At 38.7% G+C, this 18,348-nt stretch overlaps 1 protein-coding gene across 1 annotated transcript in view; it reads right to left on the reverse strand.

Moving 5' to 3' along the window:
• SCGN (secretagogin, EF-hand calcium binding protein) overlaps positions 1–17,727 on the reverse strand; it is a 69,182-nt gene extending 51,455 nt beyond the window's left edge. Inside the window, exons 1-2 of the mRNA XM_020986947.2 lie at positions 17,356–17,727; positions 16,241–16,311 (exon numbers count right to left, since the gene is read on the reverse strand). Coding sequence (XP_020842606.1) covers positions 16,241–16,311; positions 17,356–17,437 — 153 coding nt within the window. The 5' untranslated portion in view covers positions 17,438–17,727. The remainder of the gene's footprint in view (positions 1–16,240; positions 16,312–17,355) is intronic.
• Positions 17,728–18,348: the final 621 nt, after the last annotated feature.

Here is an 18,348-nt window from a genome sequence, read left to right on the forward strand (position 1 = left end):
TTTGGTGAGATAATCAGGGTTAAGCGACTTGCCCAGGGTCACACAGCTAGTAAATGTCCTTCTGACTCCAAGGCCAGAGCTCTATCCAATGTGCCACCTGGCTGCCCTACCCCCTATTACATGTTAAAACAATTAACAGTATTTAAAAAGTTCAAATTCCTAATTCTATCCCTCCTCTCTCTCTCCCTCCCTTCCCCCTCCCTGAGATGGTAAGCAATCTGATCTAGGTTATACATGTGTAATCATGTTCGTTGAGTTAATCTTAAACAAGTGATAGGAGGTCAGCAGGTGAGGGGTTCGGTTCTTTTTTTCTTTATTGTTTTCCTTTTTGTCTGTCAGGTTAACAAGGGATATGAGAATGATGAGGAGAGATGGAAAGAAATTGCACAGAAGAGTCAGTGTAGGAGGGGCAGCATCAAACATGTTTAAAGAGAAAAGAGAAACACTCGCCTTTATTGGGAGACAATGCTATACCCTGGTGCTTATGAAAAAAGAAAAGCTATTAGGAGTCAGAGGAATGGCTTAGAGAAGAAGGGGAAGAAGGTGATGAAGAGTCAAGAATAGATATTTTCATCTTTCTTCTGTAGCATTTAACTGTTGCAAAGAGGCAACAGCTTTACAGATGGCAATATCAGGTAAACAGAGACTTCTAGTGTTACAAGATCATTTCTGGATACACAGCTTTCAGGAATATCCCTCTTGGAGATGATCAGACACCATCAAGACTAAGGTGGCAATCAGGTACCTATAGGGATAAGCTAGGTGGGAGACTTTTTCATGGGCTGCCTTAAAACAGTCTCTCAGCTGGCCCTACTGGTGGGGTGATGCCTTACCATGAAAGGTAGCTTACTATTGTGATTTTCTATATTTTAAAAAACAATATTTTATATTTTTACCATTTTTTACTTTTTAAATTTTTATTTCCAAATTCTCTCTGACACTTCCTCCACTCCCTTACCCACTGAGAAGGCAAACAAATGATATCAATTATACATGTGAAATCATACAAACATATTTCTGTATCAACTATATTGCCAAAAAAGGGGGAAAAACAATATGAGAAAATTACACTTCAATTTGCACTCAGTTCATCAGTTTTATTTCTAGAGTTGGATAACATTTTTTCATCATGAGTCCTTTGGAATTATCTCGGATCATTGTATTAATTAGAGTAGCCGAGTCTTCCAAAGTTGATCATCATTACAACATTGCTGTTACTATAGACAATGATCTCCTGGTTCTTCTCACTTCACTTTGCATCAGATGTTCATACAAGTCTTGCCATGGTTTGTTTTTTTCTGAAACCACCCACCTCATCATTCATTATAGCACAATAGTATTCCTTCACAATCACATGCCTCAACTTGTTCAGGCATTCCCCAATTGATGAGCATCCCCTCAATTTCCAATTCTTTGCTACCACAAAAAGAGCTGCTATAAATATTTTTGTACACATAGGTCTTTTTTCCTTTTCTTTTTACTTCTTTGGGGTAAGACTTAGCAGTGGCATTCTGGACCAAAGGGTATGCACAGCTTTATGGATCTTTGGACATAGTTCTAAATTGTTCTCCAGAATGTTTGGACCCGTTCACAACTCCACCAACAGTTTATTCTTATTCTTATAAGAGATTATTAAACCTAATCCTGTTTTCCCTTATCCCCTCCAGCATTTGTCATTTCTGGTAGGTGTGAGGTGGTACTTCAGCATTGTTTTAATTTGCTTTTCTCTAATCAATAGTGATTTAGAGCATTTTTATATGACTATAGATAGCTTTGGTTTCTTTTTCTGAAAACTGCTTTTTCATATCCTTTGACTATTTATCATTTGGGGAATGCCTCTTATTTTTATAAATTTGATCATTTCTTTTCCCAATATTTCCTCTACCACTATTATCCCTTGTTTTAACTTTTCCAGGAATCCTTGTTGGGCTTGGGTCCAATTAGCATTTTCCTTTGAGGCTTTGTTTGTAGCTCTTTTCACATTTTTGTCTTCGTCTGAGTTTATATCTTGGTCTTTCCTGCCACCATAGTAGCCTTTTATGGTCAAGTTCTTTTTGTTGTTGTTGTTTTTAATCAGTTTTTCAGCTTATTTCTTGATTTTGAACTTTATGTTAAAGTTGGTTTCTGTTCACCCGTGGATGGGGTGGCACTGTCCCAAGCTTCAGGCTCTTTTGTGTTGCTATTTTCAGAGCTACTTCTGGGGGTCTGCAAGTGTTTGGTGCTTCCAAGGTGGTATGATCCAGGGAAAGGTGCGGTCACTGCTCTTGTGATCTGTACCCTGGTCCTTACCCAGGAAGGGCCCCTGCTCCCCTGAAGCTACAAGTGCTAGTGCTCTTTTGGGCCCTGGAGCTGTGACCAGGTCCCCTGGTCTTCTGCAGCCACAAGGGCTAGTGTTCCTTTTGGCCTTGGAACTGCAACCAGGGCCCCTGCTGCCTTGTGGCTGACTACAAGCACTCCTCTTCATCCCAGAACTGCATACGGGTAAAAGAATTGCCAATCAGTGCCAGCTGCACCCAGTGCCAGAAATGAGTCCCCTATAATTTTTTTCTGGCTTATCTGCCCCCTGCCCTTTATTGTTTTTGGGCTGAGAGCTCCTAAAGCACTGCTGCTACTGCTATTACAACCAACTCCAAGGCCCACAGCTATTGCTGCTGTGTGCACTCCAGGCCAGTGCCCACCCCGGTGTCACAGACCTTTCCTGCTGACATCCTAAATTGTCTTGGCTGGAAAAATATCACTCTGGTCTTTTGTTGGCTCTGCTGCTCCAAAATTTGATTTGAGGAGTTTTAAAAAAGAACATTGGGAGATACCAGCTGGGTTGTTACCTGTACTTTGCCATCTTGGCCCTACCCCTTGTTGTAGTTTCAAGATGAGTTCTTACCTGTATTTGTCCAGAACAAAAACAGCTTTGAATTGTTTGAGGGGGATTTAAAAATACACACTTTGTATGTTTGTATTTTTGAGATTCTAAATATATAGTAGGTTGTAAGTTCTTTGAAGACAGGGACTATATCATTTTTCATCCTTGTTTCTTTCCAGTTGTAAGTATAGTAAATGGCATACAGTGAAAGCTTAATAAATGTTCTCTTTGCACATGTTACCCACCAACATATAATTACCATTGTTTAGTTGCTCCATTCCAATTAAATGTTTTGAAAGCACTCATCCTTTTTATTAAGAAGAAATGGGTTCATTGACTTATTCAATGGCAGTTAGGTGATGCAGTGGATAGACCATTGGCTCTGTTGCTAGGAATATTTGGGTTCAAATCTAGCCTCAGCTGTGTGAGGCTTATTAGCTCTCTGACCCTGTGCAAGTCACTTAAACTCTATGCTTCACTTTCATCATCTGTAAAATGAGACTAATAATGAACAGCTAGGTGGCGCAGTGGATAGAGCACTGGCCCTGAAGTCAGAAGGACCTGAGTTCCAATCTGGCCTCACACCAAACACTTGACACTTACTAACTGTGTGACCCTAGGCAAGTCACTTAACCCCCAATTGCCTTGCAAAAAACCCCCCCAAAAAACCTAAAATGAGACTAATAACAGCACCTCTCTACCAAGGTTGTTGTGAGGATCAAATGAGATAATATTTGTAAAGTATTTTGTGAACCTTAAAGAGCCATATAAATGTTAGTTGCTGTTATACTACATACCATGTGCAAGTCAGTTTCTTAGGCCTAGGGACACAAAGACAAAAATAGAACCACTCCAGTCCCCAAGGAGCTTTCATTCTGTTGGGGAAGGTAAGGAAACAGTCAGTGGTGTGCTTGAGCCAGCTCCTTATAGTCTGATAGCTCATACCTCAGAAATCAGCAAATGTTAGAAAAATTGTTTAGACTTAAGAAAATGATAGAGAAAACGTTCATAATAATGCAAATTAACTTTAAAAGTGTGTATTTGGTTTCAATTTTTTTTCCCTAGAAAGCTGGCTGTTAAACATTTACCCATACACCCTTGGATGCAGTATGTGTGTGTGTATGTATGTGTGTGTGTATCTATATATCTATATATATATATAGTATGTGTGTATATGTGTATCTATATATGTATGTGTGTATACATATATTTCTATATATAAATTTTAGGAGACATTGAGCATTAAACTGGTGGAGAGAGAGGCAGAAACAGAGAAGAGGATATAAGAAAAGATTTCTTGGTTCAGATTCTTATAATCTAGCTAATAGCTCACTAATGTTCAGACTCCTTAAGAGTCTGGCAAATATGGCAGATGTTCTAATAAACCTTGTCTTTGGCTGAAAGAAGGCTTGGGTCAAATTCTTTCAGGCAAGACCCAAGTATTCTGATTTTGGGGTCCCAGTACTCCTTAACCTCAACAATTTCAGCATACAACTAAAAAACCCCCTAGAAAAACAATAAATAAACCCCCAAAAAAGAATCAAAATAGGAATCCTAAAAATCAAAGAAGAGATTAACAAAATTGAAAGAAAAAACCCATTTAATTAATAAACAAAAATAAGAGTTGTTTTAAAAATAATAAAATAAACTATTAGTGATTGGAGTAAAAAGAAGGAAAAAAAATCAAATCACCAATATCAAAAATGAAAAGAAAATTCACAACAAAGTAAAAGTAAATAAATATTATCAGAAACTATTTTGCCCAGTTTTATTTCAATAAAACCAACAATTTTTCAAAAAAAAGAAAAGAAAAGGTTTCTCACAGAGGATGGTACCTGAACTGAGCCTGGGTAAAAGCTATGGATTCTTAACAACAGAGACAGAGAATTAGGTTCATCCCAAGCATCTAGGACAGCCTCTGTAAAAAAGCATGGAGATGGGAAATGGAATGTCCAATTCAGGGAACAGCTGCTAGTTTCGTTTGAGTATAAAATACAGTAATGTAAAAATGCATCTGAAAGTGTAGGTGAGAGCCATATTGTAGAAGCCATTAATTTATAGGCTGAGGAGTTTGTACTTTTTTTCTAGAGTGAATAAAAAGCCACAGAAGATATTTGGGACAGGAGAGTAACATGATTAAAACTGTGTCTTAGGAATATTACTTTAGAAGCTATATAAAGGAAGGCTTGGAGACCGTAGAGATTAGAAAGAGGGAAACAAATTGGGAATCTGTTGTAATAGTTCAAACAAGAAGTGAACATGGCATGAGCCAAGGTAATGGCTGTATATACATATAGAGAGAAGGAGACAGATGTGATAGATATGGGGGGAATAGAATCAGCAAGACTCTTTCCATTCTTTTGCACTAACAGAAACCTGTGTAATACCTTGTTGTAATAATTAACTCACTGCAAACCTAGGGACAGTATAATTGCCCCTCAGGTCTCAGTGGTTCCATTGTTTGTTGCTTTAGGGAATTTCTATTAACTAGAAGTTAGGAATACAATTGCAAGCAGTCCAAGCCCCCAGTTAGGAAAATTCCTAGGCAGTGGTTTGGCTCTCTACTTTAATTTACATTTTTATCTATCTCCAGGTAACTAACCCCTGACTTCTTTGTGGTTGAGGCAAAATTCAAGTTACTGGAAACTTTTGTGTAAAGAAGTATCAGAGTACATTATAATGTCTGTTAATAGACAGGAAGACTCATCTTCACGAGTTTAAATCCAGCCTCAGATACTAGCTGTGTGACTGGGGGCAAGTCATTTAAACTCGTTTGCCTTAGTTTCCTAATCCGTAAAATGAGCTGGAGAAGAAAATGGCACTCCAGTATCTTTACCAAGAAAACCCCAAATGGGGTCACGAAGAGTAAGACATGACTGAAAAAAAAAAGATTCAATAAAAACATCAAGAAGGGAAGTTGGGCAACAAAGCAGACATTTCGTGGAACCTCCCTCAGTCCTTGAAGAAGTGGGTACAATGGAAGCTTTCAATATGACTTTTTTGCCTGTTGGGTCAATCCCCTTCCCATCTCTCCCTTCTAATCCACAATGCAGTTTTCTTTTTCTGTTGCCCTTGGGCTGCCAATTCTTTGTAACTCAGCTCTGGATATCCCTACTCCTTCCTCTCAGCTGTTGGACCCTTCAAGTTGCCCTTCTGCTCTGAACTAGGTCCTCCTTTTATGTACACTCCTAAGGGCTATTGGAACATACTTCCTGTCTCACCTAATTGAGGTGTCTTTGATTCAATGTGGTGTACCAGCTTTGTTCAATTTAGTGAAAAATTAAGAGGTATTCTCACCTGAAAACAGGATCAGGGGTTAGCATCTTGACCCTTACTTTAAATGCATTGGGGGTGATTTGATTGATTTACTCAACTCACACTTGCCTTTCTCCAGAAGGCACTGCATTCTTTGTCACTATCTCCAGTAGTGGCCACATGTCTTATGCCCCAGGACACATTGGACCAGAAGGAAGCATACTTTTTGTTCCTCTTTGCTACTTCCAGACTGCCCCTTTGCCACTATCAGTAAGCAACTTCTCCTTTGAGGGTCACTATATTCATCTGTTTCACCTGGTTCAGATTCTTAGTATAATCATCTACCAGCCTCTAGGTAATTTTCCTGAGAGGAGATGCCCTTTCTCACCTGTCCCTCATACCCTTAATTGCTAAAATGGAAGGAGGGATAAGACCAGAACTTGTTCAGTCGTTTTCAATCATGTCAAATTCTTAATGACACCTTTGGGGTTTTCTTGGCAAAGATACTGGTGTGGTTTGCCATTTCCTTCTCTAGCTCATTTTACAGATGATGAACTTAGACAAAAAGGGTGAAGTGACTTGCCCAGGGTCACACAGCTAGTAAGTGCCTGAGGTCAGATTTGAATTCAGGAAGATGGTTTTCCTGGCTCCAGGCCTGGCACTCTATTTATTGTGCCACCTGGCGTCCCCTAAGCATTTACATGGTCCTTAATTGTGTTGTATGTTTTTAGCACTGTCTCCAAAGCCAGACTGTAAGTACAAGGTCAGGAACCAGGCCTTATACTGCTTTCATATTCTCCTTAGCACCTAATGTAGTGCTGGGCCCCTAGAAGGTACTTAATGCTTATTTCTTGATTAGACATTGCCATGTATATCCTTTTCTAGATTTCTAAGTATATCACAAGTTGTTATCTTGGAGGTATAGGACTTTTTCCTTGCCACTTTTTCCCTTCTCCTTAACTGTTTGCAAAGTCCCTTGTGCTTAATAAGTACTTACCTATTTGACTCTCACCCTCAATCTATCTTTCCTTCACTGTCTATGGCAGACCTATTTTAGGCAGTCATCTACCCACTTGCTCCTTCATCTCTTACTTGCTCTCTTCATTCCTGGAAAAGAGTCTGATTGAGGAGTGGAAAAACAATCTAAAGAACATGAATGGGAAAGGTAGATCTGGGGCTGAAGAAAGGATGGGTGAGGGGGTGGGGCAGAAAAGAAAAAAATCAGCCATGGAGGATTTGCAGAGAGAAAACCAATAAATGAATTAATTTCATTCAGTTTGGTTTCAGAAAGTCAAGTCAGGAATAACTAATAGAAATTATAAATATATATCCTGAAGATACCTCTTTTGTTGCTCAATACTCAGAATCTGATTTCCTTTAAAAAAAAAAATCAGAAACTTTATCTCAGGATAAAACATTCCCAAAACTGAGTAAGAAAGGAATGTTAACTACCTTTTATGTGCCAAAGTACAAGTATAGAAGTGGTCTCTAAAAAGTTTTTTATTTTTAAATGACAAAATACAATTTCTCATTTCATTGACCAAATTTGGGAATAATTTTCCATGTACATGGATTTTCCAGAAAACCAAAGTTTACCCCTTGAAGTACCAAAAAAACCACTTAAAATAGAATTTTTCATAATACTGAATTTCTTATTAGAGTAGATGAATATATTTTAACCTCTTTTAAAAGGTAAGATCATCATTATCAATTTTACTGTGCTGTTAAAAAAAAAAGTAATGCTCTCATGGCTACTGAAGTGTTACTATTTGCTATTTCCTATACTATTTGCTTCTGCACTCGATAGTCCTAGATGGTGAGCTTTTTAAATGCTTCTCTCTCCTTTTATAATTTTTCTATGTCAATCTGTCAGCTGCCTTTGCACATCTGTAGAATCAACAGAGTTGTCATGAGGATCAAATGAGATGATAAATGTGTAATGTCCCCTAGTGGCACCCCACCCCATTTAGGGCATGCTCAATCAGCATTCTAGTCAAGTACATTCATTTCTTCTTTCCTCTCCACCCTGCCCCACTTCAGAGAACATATGTACACTGTTTCCTGTCAACCATGATGAATTGGGGCATTGTACCATGTAATGATGAAAAGTCTTTTAATGGGTTGCTGAGCCAGAGCTCTTTGGATACACTAAATGGGCAACCTACTCCTCAGGTCTCCTCTTCCTGCTAGCTTTGAAGCATGAGACTAAGACTGGGTTTTCTGGAGAGGTAGGTGGGAGAGGATAGCTTGTTCACTCTGTATTTGGCCCCAAGTCTGAGCATGTGTTCTACCTGGGGTGGGTCCCTCTCCCAGCTCTTATGTCTTCCTTCTTTTGCAGAAGGCCTTGTGAGATCTAAAAAGGGCACTGGCACTCTCCCTTCCCCCATCCTGCACCCAAGTAGAGGGCATTACCAAGACTAGGCTGCTCTTGGAACAAATGTGGCATCAACAGCAGCAGAAACAGATGGGCCCCAGGGAAGAGAGACAGAGAGAGACAGAGACAGAGACACAGAGAGACAGAGAGAGACAGAGAGACAGAGACAGAGACAGAGAGATAGAGAGAAGGAGAGAGAGACACACACAGTGAGAGACACAGAGAGAGAGAGAGAATGAGAGACAGAGACAGAGAGACAGGGAGAGAGACAGAGAGAGAGAGGCAGAGAGAGAGACAGAGAGAGAGATAGACAGAGAGAGAGAGAGAGAGAGAGAGAGAGAGAGAGAGAGAAGAGAGAGAGAGAGAGAAGGAAACAGAGGATTACACTTGGCTGTTTGACCAGACAATGCCAGTGCAGAGATAAAATGTAAAATTGTTAATCATCAGACTTCAAATGCTATGTTCCAACAACGCTTAAGTATTGGCCTCCCAGATGACTGGTTATTGAATTAGATTGTAATCATTTCCAATGTACCCTATGACCTTTACAGTGATCTTTGTTTCTGTTTAGGAATGAAAGGATCTGCTCTATGCTAAATTCATGCTATCTATTGGATACTTCATTTACTTCCCCCTTTGGTGGGAAGAAACTGTAGACTAGGACCAAATGTGATTTTTTTGTTATTGAGAATGAAGCACTGGGCTTTCTTAATTCCACTATTGAGAAGTCAAGCACCCCCGGGGAAATGAACCCAGGGCAGGTAAAGCCATCACAACCTGTAGCCTTACTGGAATGGTATATAGCTAACCACTGTGCTAGATATGTAAAGGGTTTTACAAACCTTAAAATATTGTATAAATGTTATTGTTTTCAATAAAAGTAACTGGGGATGATTAGACTGAAGAAGAGAATACTCATGGAGGCATACTTGTTCTCAAGTAATGAAATGAGGAAAAGGAATTAATTTCATCCAGTTTGGTTTCAGAAGGTCAAGTCAGGAATAATTGATGGAAATTATAAAAAGGCAAATATTGGCTTGATGTGAAGAGAATCTTCCAGTTAATTAGGACTGTCCAAAGTAGAAGGGGCCACCTCAGGTAGTGGATCCCCTCCTTCATCGGAGGTCTTCGATAAAAGGCTCGGTGATTACTTGTTGGATATGATATTGTGAGGATTCTTTTGGGGGGGCGTTGAACCTGGCGGTCACTGAAGTCTCTTCCAATTGTAAAATTCTGTGAAGAATATTATTCTTGAAGTATTAGGGAACACTATCAAGAACAAATAATCTTGCTCTAGGAAAGTTACCTTGAGTTACTCCTGGGATTCCAGTGCTTAGTTTAGGGAGTTACATGCCCTCCAGGAATGCACAATACATCTTTAATTATGATAATGGGGGAAATTCTGTCCTTAGAGCAAACAATTCAAAATCTCTATAACTGAAATATAGTTGTCCATCGTGCCAGGGCCCAAGGTTGTCATGTGTACATAATATCCTGTCAACCATCAAGCTAGTAGTGTTGCCCTTCCTTCTGATCAAGACTTATCCAATCCTGATAACAAGTACAAAATATTCAGTTCTGCCTCCTATCCTATTCCCTAGCAGTTCATGAAGTTCCTTGCAAAGACTGAACTGCAGATCAGAAGAAAGAGAAAAGAAAGAAGATTTTGTACAGTCTAGAGACTCAGTAATCAAGGCCAAGGCAGTCAACAATCATGAATATATTTGGAATGAACCTCAGAGGACTGGAATTTATCTGCCTAGCTACAAATCACTCAGACCTTTGAAAATGTCATTTCAACATAAGATATATGCATCTGTCTACTCAAAAAAGAACAAAACCCAAACCACTTTCCCTTATGATTGACATAATTCATTAATCAAATGCATTCTAGCCAAACACAATACCATCTGTTATAGTTGTATAGAAACATGGACTGATTAAGCTAAGGGTGCTTGAAAAGATTAATTCTTTAAATACACCTATGAAATCCATTCAATGATAAGAACATGACATACATAGAACCTATTTGAAATGCCTCTCTACTACTGAGCATTTCATTAATTAAAAGTTTTAAAATATTTCTTGTGTATAGTGGGTACTCAAAAAATATTTCCTGAACTGAACAGTCATTTTGTTTTCAATATAGCACAAACTTAATAATATTCAAGAAACAGAAACCGATGACTAATCCCAATGACTAATGTTTTGGGGACCATTCATCCTGAGAAAACCAATTATAAGTCTTAAAATCCTTCATAGCATCATATTTCCTTTTCCTGTATGTCATTTATCCAGCCAGAATGGCAGGATGTCCCTCACCAATAGGTGTTATGAGGAGGTGATGTTACTTAAAGGGCATTGGAGATGTCTGTTGTCCCCCCCAAATATTTCCCCATTAGTCTGACATTATATTTTTGGAGACTCATCTCTTTGGGTATTAAAAATGCTTCAGATAAAATGCAAATACTTCCAGGATGGGGGGGGGCAACACCTTATGCATAATAAGCTCACCTCCCATAGGCTTTGATGCCAAGAAATACACTTAAGAACTTGGCTAAAAGGAGAAGTAGGAAGGTAGGAGTGGTAAACTTTACTCACTTCATCATATGGCTGAGGGCTAACCCTGTGGAAGGTGAATAACTACTGGGAACATAGAATCAGATCCTGACATCCCATGTCAGAGAGGATTCCTCTGACTCTCATGTGTGATGCCATAATAGCTTGTCTTGTATTTCAATCCTGGATGGGTATCTGAGAATGTGCCTATAAAAGTAGATTTGGGAAAAGGGGAGGAAGGAAGAGCACAGAGAAAGATGAAAGAAAAGAATCCAGCAGGTTCAAACTTTCATATGGAAATTTTAGGTTGCTAAGAATTGACTGTGAATTTTTCAAGAGAATCAGATGAAATTTTATCTCCTCATGGAAAGGGTGTATTTCAGCAGAAATACATTCTGAAGGCATAACAAAAAACAAACTAACAAAATCTGCAGGTTCAAGTTATAGTCATAAAATCAAGGTTGAAATAGACCTCAAAGATCTTATAGTCCAAACTGTACCCAAGAATGACTTTTTTCTATATCATTTCTAACAAGTCAACCAATCTCTTCCTAAAGACCTTCAGTGATGAGGAACTCTACCTCTGAAAGCAGTCCATTCTCTTTTTGGACAAGTCTAATTGTAAGGAACCTTTTTCCTTATATTGACCCAAGATCTGCCTCTTTGCAATTCTTGCTTATTGCTTTGGGGCCAAGCAAACAAATGTAATACCATTCCACATTATAGCCTTTCACAAATGTGAATGTAGCTATCATTTGTTCCCTCAAATGATTTTAGTCCCCTTACCATTCTTGTTATATTCTAGCTTATTTATATTCTTCCTACAACCTGCTCTCTAACTATCACCTCCCTTAAATTTGTGAATTGGAGCATAGGATCCAGATTAAGATTGAATAAACCTTCTTTTTATTACAATGTTGTACACTTGATCATAGGAGTTTTCATTCTGTTAAGGCTCTCAGGTCTTTCTTTCAAAAAAATTTAATGACTAGTTATAAGGCTTCCACCCATCACCTATTCTTTGAATCCAAGTATAGGTGGCACAGTGGATAAAGTGCCAAGCCTGGCGTTAGGAAGACTTGAGTTCAAATACGGCTCAAACATTTACTAGCTATGTGACCCTGGGCAAGTTACTTAACCCTGTTTACCTCAGTTTCCTTATTTGTAAAATGAGCTGGAGAAGTAAATAGCAAACCACTCCAGTATCTTTGCCAAGAAAACCCTAAATAGGGTCACAAAGAGTCGGACACAACTATAACACTGAACTTTATCTTTATTCCTGTTGAATTGTCATATTAGGTATGGTTAATTCTTCTAGCATGAGATCATTTTGGATCCCACTTCTGGTATCCAACATGCTAACTATTCCCTCCAGTGTCATGTCATCTACAAATTTCATAAGCATGCCATCTGTGCCTTCATCCCAAATCACTGATAAAAATATGTTGAGAACATGTTCCTAATTCTTCATTTCACCTGTTTGAAGGAGAGCATTATTGTGTTTTGCTCCCTTAGAGATTCAATGTCTAGTCTCTGATGATGTGGTTGTAGGTTCTATCACACATGTGTGCAAAAAGAATGTTTATTGGACTACTGCTCACCTTACTGATACCCTCCATACTCCACCCCCATTTACCTCCATTAGCACTGACCTTCAAGTTCATTCTTTTTTTTCCTACACATTGTGACTTGGAACCTGGACATTAGCAACCCTGCTTGGTTTCTGTAATAGTACATTAGGGATGATTATGAATGCTGAGAAAATATGGTTTCCATTCGTGGTTATAAGAATCTTCCATGGTTATAAAAAGATATATTTTCAAATTTGTATTGCAAGACCTAGGTCAGGTCAACAAGTGAACTACAATATTTGAGAAAAGAAAGCAAAAACACAAAGTAGGAGAGACTTATGGTTCTAATAGGGGACGCATTCCAGAGGGTTCTTTAGCAGCATGTAATTATAAGCAGTTTTTCCTCTGGGATTGTCTGGTCCAACATTTTGCTTTCAGATACCCTAGAACATTCCTCACTAACAACTGATCGAACAATCATTTTTCAAGGGCTTGATCACCTCCACTTTTCCTCAGCTACTTCTCACTGCCACAATCTCAGTGCTAAAAAGCAACAGTGTCACTGGAGGCACCACTTTATCACTCGTTAGGCAGAAATACAAATTGATCAGAAGGCAGACGTAACAAAAAAGATATTAATTATCCTCCAGAGAGGTGGCAGTAGTTTAAAGGGCTCTTTCACTTTCACCTTCCTGCCCTATTGATAAGTGTTTATTTGGTGCCAGCCGCCCAGATAACTATTCATTGTGATGATGCAACAAGCATGAGAGCTGGCAAGGGAAGAAAGTTGAGCAAAACAGACTCTTCTGTCATTGAAACATATGGATTACTAGCTAAGTAGCCATTAAGAAATGGGCCAAATCAATGATGCTCCCACTGGGTCAACCTGGAACTGTGCCACTAATAATGATAATAACAACTAACATTTATGTAGTGCCTACTATATGCCAGGCATTGTGCTAAGTTCTCTACAAATGTTATCCTCACAACCACCCTGGTGCCAGATGCTGTTATTATTTCTATGTTACAGATGAGGAAACTAAGGCAAACATGTCACATGATACTCAAGATCACACAGCTAGCAAGTATCTCAGTTTGGATTTGAACTCAAGCCTTCCTGACTCCAGTCCTGTTACTCTACCCACTGTACCACCAGCTGCCCCATGATCCCCTTTAGGTTAACAATTTTAGAAACAAGTCACAAAGTCACCAATAGGTGAGAGGCAGTGTGACATAGTAGAAGAAGCTTTGATCTTGGAGTCAGAAGACACAAGTTTAAATCTTGGTTCAATACACTGTGATTTCTGGCTATATAGAATTTATGAGCTTTAGTTTTCATATGAAGAAAGGGAAGATAATTGCTTTTGCCACCTCAAGAGGTTATTGTTTTTAAAAAAAAAAGTGCTTTGAGAAAAAGGCTTTAGGAAAATGAATTACCAGATACCATATTTTATGTGGTTTCCTGGGAGGGCTCTTGAATCCTTAAATTTTGACCAAGGAAAACAGGCACAAATGCCTGGTATTCAGAGCTTAATGAAGAGACATTGAGGACTGCTCTGCACTATTTTACTTGGACTATAGGGCCAAAGTTCATCCAGACTATTATGATCAAGCAATTTCAGTTTTGAACTTTGGCTTGCAATAGACTTCTTTTCCATGGCTATGTTCCCTCTGAATTCCATATTATAAGTACATCACACATCTCAAGTGATTCATCTGCTTAAACTTAGGTTCCCCTGGCTTTGCTATAAAATGTCCCAGGGTGTATTCTAAATAGGTTCCAAGTTCCAAATTTTGCATTAGCATTTTAAAGTTAGAAGCTGTTAACAAATCACAAGGGAACAACTGGATTTTCTTAGTGGTAGCTGTTAACCTCCTTATCACTGTGGCACAGAGAGGTTTCATCCCTCTTTGGTCTATTTCCCTTCCATAAGTTCATTTCTTCCTATGTTAGTTTTGTCCACAATGTTTGTTCACAGTCCTAATACTATAAAATGCTGTACTCATCTGATTTTACAAAGAAAAGTAGACACTTTTCATATACGTGCTAGAATGAGGTGTGCTTATAAATGTTTAACAACTATCTCTCTGGGGGAAGAAATGTACCCTTGACACACTTTTACATTTAAACTGCATTATTAACACTTTCTAACATCTAAACAATCAACAAAACAATAAACTAAGCTCTGATTTATAGCATTTGCCAATATCCAGAGTAGAAATGCTCACACTGAAAATTTAACAATCACCTCTCCCTAGCTGGCTCCTACTCACTCCTGATGCTAGGGCAGTTTGCCAGAGTAGCTGCTGGCATCTTACAGTCATTGTAGATTCTGCTCAAGGTAGAAGAGAGATCCACACATGCTCAATTATTGTTCAATGTGCTTTATGCACAGCCTACAGACTTGAGAGTGAAGGTAACGGGAAATAAAGTGGTGGTTACCCAGAAAACAACACTGAGCACATGCACCAGTACTATCTGCAGTGCAGGAAATCCTGAGGAATGTGTGAATGTGAAAGGTGAACAGAAGTGCGCAGACTATGTCCACGTGATCCTTAGCCTGCAGCATCATTCTACTCCTGCAATGTTCCACTCTGGCATCATACCTTTCATTTCCAGATATGAGCAGTCTTCCATCCTAGGTACTTCCCATTGATGCCCTGAGACTGGAAGTATTTAAAAATGTTTTTGGTTCAACAACTTGAAGTCTAAAAACAACCTCTAACTTTATTTTTTCCTAATTTCACTTCATAAAACAGGTAGCAAAGGCTGTATTGACCACACCCTCATCAATCATGGTGTGTGTGTGTTTGTGTGTATTATGTATTCCCAAAGCTTCAGTGTCTATGCTAAGCAGTTCCCTAATGGCCTAAAAGAGTTAATTTGTTCCCCTAAGTTCCATCCTTACTACCAGGGAAGGACTTAGACCCTTGGAATAAATTGGCTAAAGTTTACACATTGCTAGATCTCCATACACTGTGTGAAGGAGAGAGTGTACCAAACAGAAATATTTATGTGCTTTTTATCAAAAATAATGAAGGCAGAAACTGAAAGTGACATAGGAATATACACATTGTGTACTTCCTTATTATTGTGGCATGGAAAGGTTTCATCCCTGTTCTGTCCATTTCCCTTCTATAAATTATGTCAGTGTTTGTTCACATGGTACCAAAGTTCTAACACTATAAAATGTTGAACTCCTCTGATTTTACAAAGAAAATTAATAACTTTTCTTATACATGCTAGGAAGGGGTCCAAAAAGACCCCAAACCTATCAACACCTCTCCCACCTTCAGAGTAAGGCTCTGAAGCCTTGTCTCTGGCTTTACACCCATTCACTGAGATAGCCAAGTAGATTTCCAAACATAGGGTTTTTTATTATCTAAGTTATGACCTTCGGGTAGGTGACAATTGTTACTGAGAGCTGGGAACCACAATATTTAATGCAACAGTTACCTCTGTTATAAAACCTGCCTAAATCCCACCTTGTTGCTAGGAGAGGGGGAAAACACTTTATCTAGGAAAGAAACAAGTCAGCAAGATTAATGAGAATAAAAGAACATTAGCCTCGGGATTTATTAAATTTTATCTTGAAATGTAATGATAGAACAAGTACTTACCTCAGTACCCATCTTTTCCAGCAAGTGACGAAAGAAATCATCAAGTTCCTTCCCTTCTATGTACCCATTATCTAAAAGCAAGCATAGATATCATAAATTGTCTAACAGTAAATAACATAATGTTACCAGTTTTTTTTTAATCTGTAAATTTCCCTTAGACAGATTGTTGTTTTCTTATGTCAACAACTGAAATTGAACTCAACTCTACCATTCATATTTAAGATATGGATTTTAAGGGAGGAAAGGAGGAGTGTGAAAACAAGCCCTTCCCCCTCAAAGTTTATAAACAATTGGAAATAAAAACTATTTAATAAGGAAATTTTAGTAAGGCATGATTAAACCTAGAGCAAGGCATCTCAGTCACTGAGGAAATATTTCACTGTAATAAACCCCAATTTGATCAATAATTATAGTAGAAACTGCAAGTTAAAATTCAGTACACAGTTTTCATGCCATTTTCTTTGTGATACTCATTTTCATTAATAATAAGCATCTGTTATAATCTGGTAAATTTTTCCTCATTTAAAAATAAAGGTGTCATTCAGGAAGTAATAGTGCTAGGGAAGGGATGATAGAACTGTGAAGGGGAAATTAATTTTATTTAGATTATCAGCTCTCAAGCCCAGATAACATAGTTCATACTGAAAAGAGAAACCTCCTTAGCCTGGCATGTAGAGCCCTCTACAATTTGGTTCATAACCCAGTACTCTAGGATTTAGAGTAGGAAGGGACTTTAGAAACAGTCTAGCCTTACCCACCATTTTGCAAACTAGAGTTCAAAAAGGGGGAAATGACTTGCTCAAAAACCATACGGTTAATAAGTAGCAGAAATGGTCATCTTACTCTGAGTCTAATGTTCTTTCCATTCCACAATGATAGGAACTTGTCCCAATATCTTCCATTTGTTTTGGTTGGCACCTAGAATGACTCCTTTGCCCTACCCTTTATTTATTCTGGCTTACTTTCAGACACTTGGGGTAGACAACTTTCAAATCATAAAGATACAGAGAAATACAGAAATGAAAAAAAACCCACCACTCTATGCCCAAATACAGGCAGAAAAACTGTACTCAGTGCCCTACTCTACAGCCACCATGGCCCTACTTATCACTTACCATCAACATCAAAGCGTTGCCAGATGTGCAGAAAAGCGGCAGCATCGATCTGCCCCAGAACTTCGCCAATGTCGCTGTCCATGGTCCCGAACAGGAGGCTCTGGCTTTAGCCAGGAGATAAGGTAACTATAACTTACAGAACTCCTAGAAACTTTCTCTTTTCCCACTTTTCTTCCTTGTTCACCCACTCTGCTTCCTCTTTTGATCTTTTTCCTTTAGGAAAAATGCTTTTTTCCTTTCCTCCTCCCTAAAGCGAGGAGCAAGGATGACACAGAGCCTCTAGGGCAGTGAGAAAAAGAGATCAGAGCAGCAAAGATATAGTTGGTGCCAGTACTGCTGTTCTGATGCCAGAGCTCAAGGGACCACAATGTTTTCTGAGGGATCAGCTTGGAAGACCCGCCCAGCTCTCCAGCATGTTGGCTCCAGGGACACCTCCCTCTCTTCAGCTATCTATGCTGGTCAAGGAGAGTCAAACTCCAACCTTTGATGCATAGCTGGAGAAAGCAGGTGTCACTGACTTTCATGGCTCACTGCCTTCTGCCTTTTAACTTTTCCTTAAACTCAAAGAAAACAACAACATTTGACTCAGCCTATGAAATACATTTCTCCTCTGGGATTTAGGGATTTTCTAGTGAGTATTGCCCTGCTTAAACTATTGGTAAGGTCTGTCAGTGTGAGTTCTCCTTAGACATGATGGTTTTGAACTGGCAATGTTTGTATGTCTTTAATTTTGATAAGGGATAGAGCATTTATTGAGCATCTATTCTATATGAGACATTAATAATTGTAAATATGCTGCTTGACACTTTTATGCAACTAAAGGAAAATCTGCTGTTAGGGAAGGCAATTCAAATTCTAGTAAGGAATAGAGGAACATGTGTTCTTTATTTGGGGAGAGAATAGAAAATACAAAAATACATCCCCAGCAAGGTTAGTCTATAATATTTATCATAACTTCCAAAATAACATCAACTTAAGATGATTTTGGTGGGG

This window comes from Phascolarctos cinereus, unplaced genomic scaffold, assembly GCF_003287225.1.
Source record: "Phascolarctos cinereus isolate Bilbo 61053 unplaced genomic scaffold, phaCin_HiC Scaffold_4;HRSCAF=312, whole genome shotgun sequence".
Lineage (NCBI taxonomy): Eukaryota > Metazoa > Chordata > Mammalia > Diprotodontia > Phascolarctidae > Phascolarctos > Phascolarctos cinereus.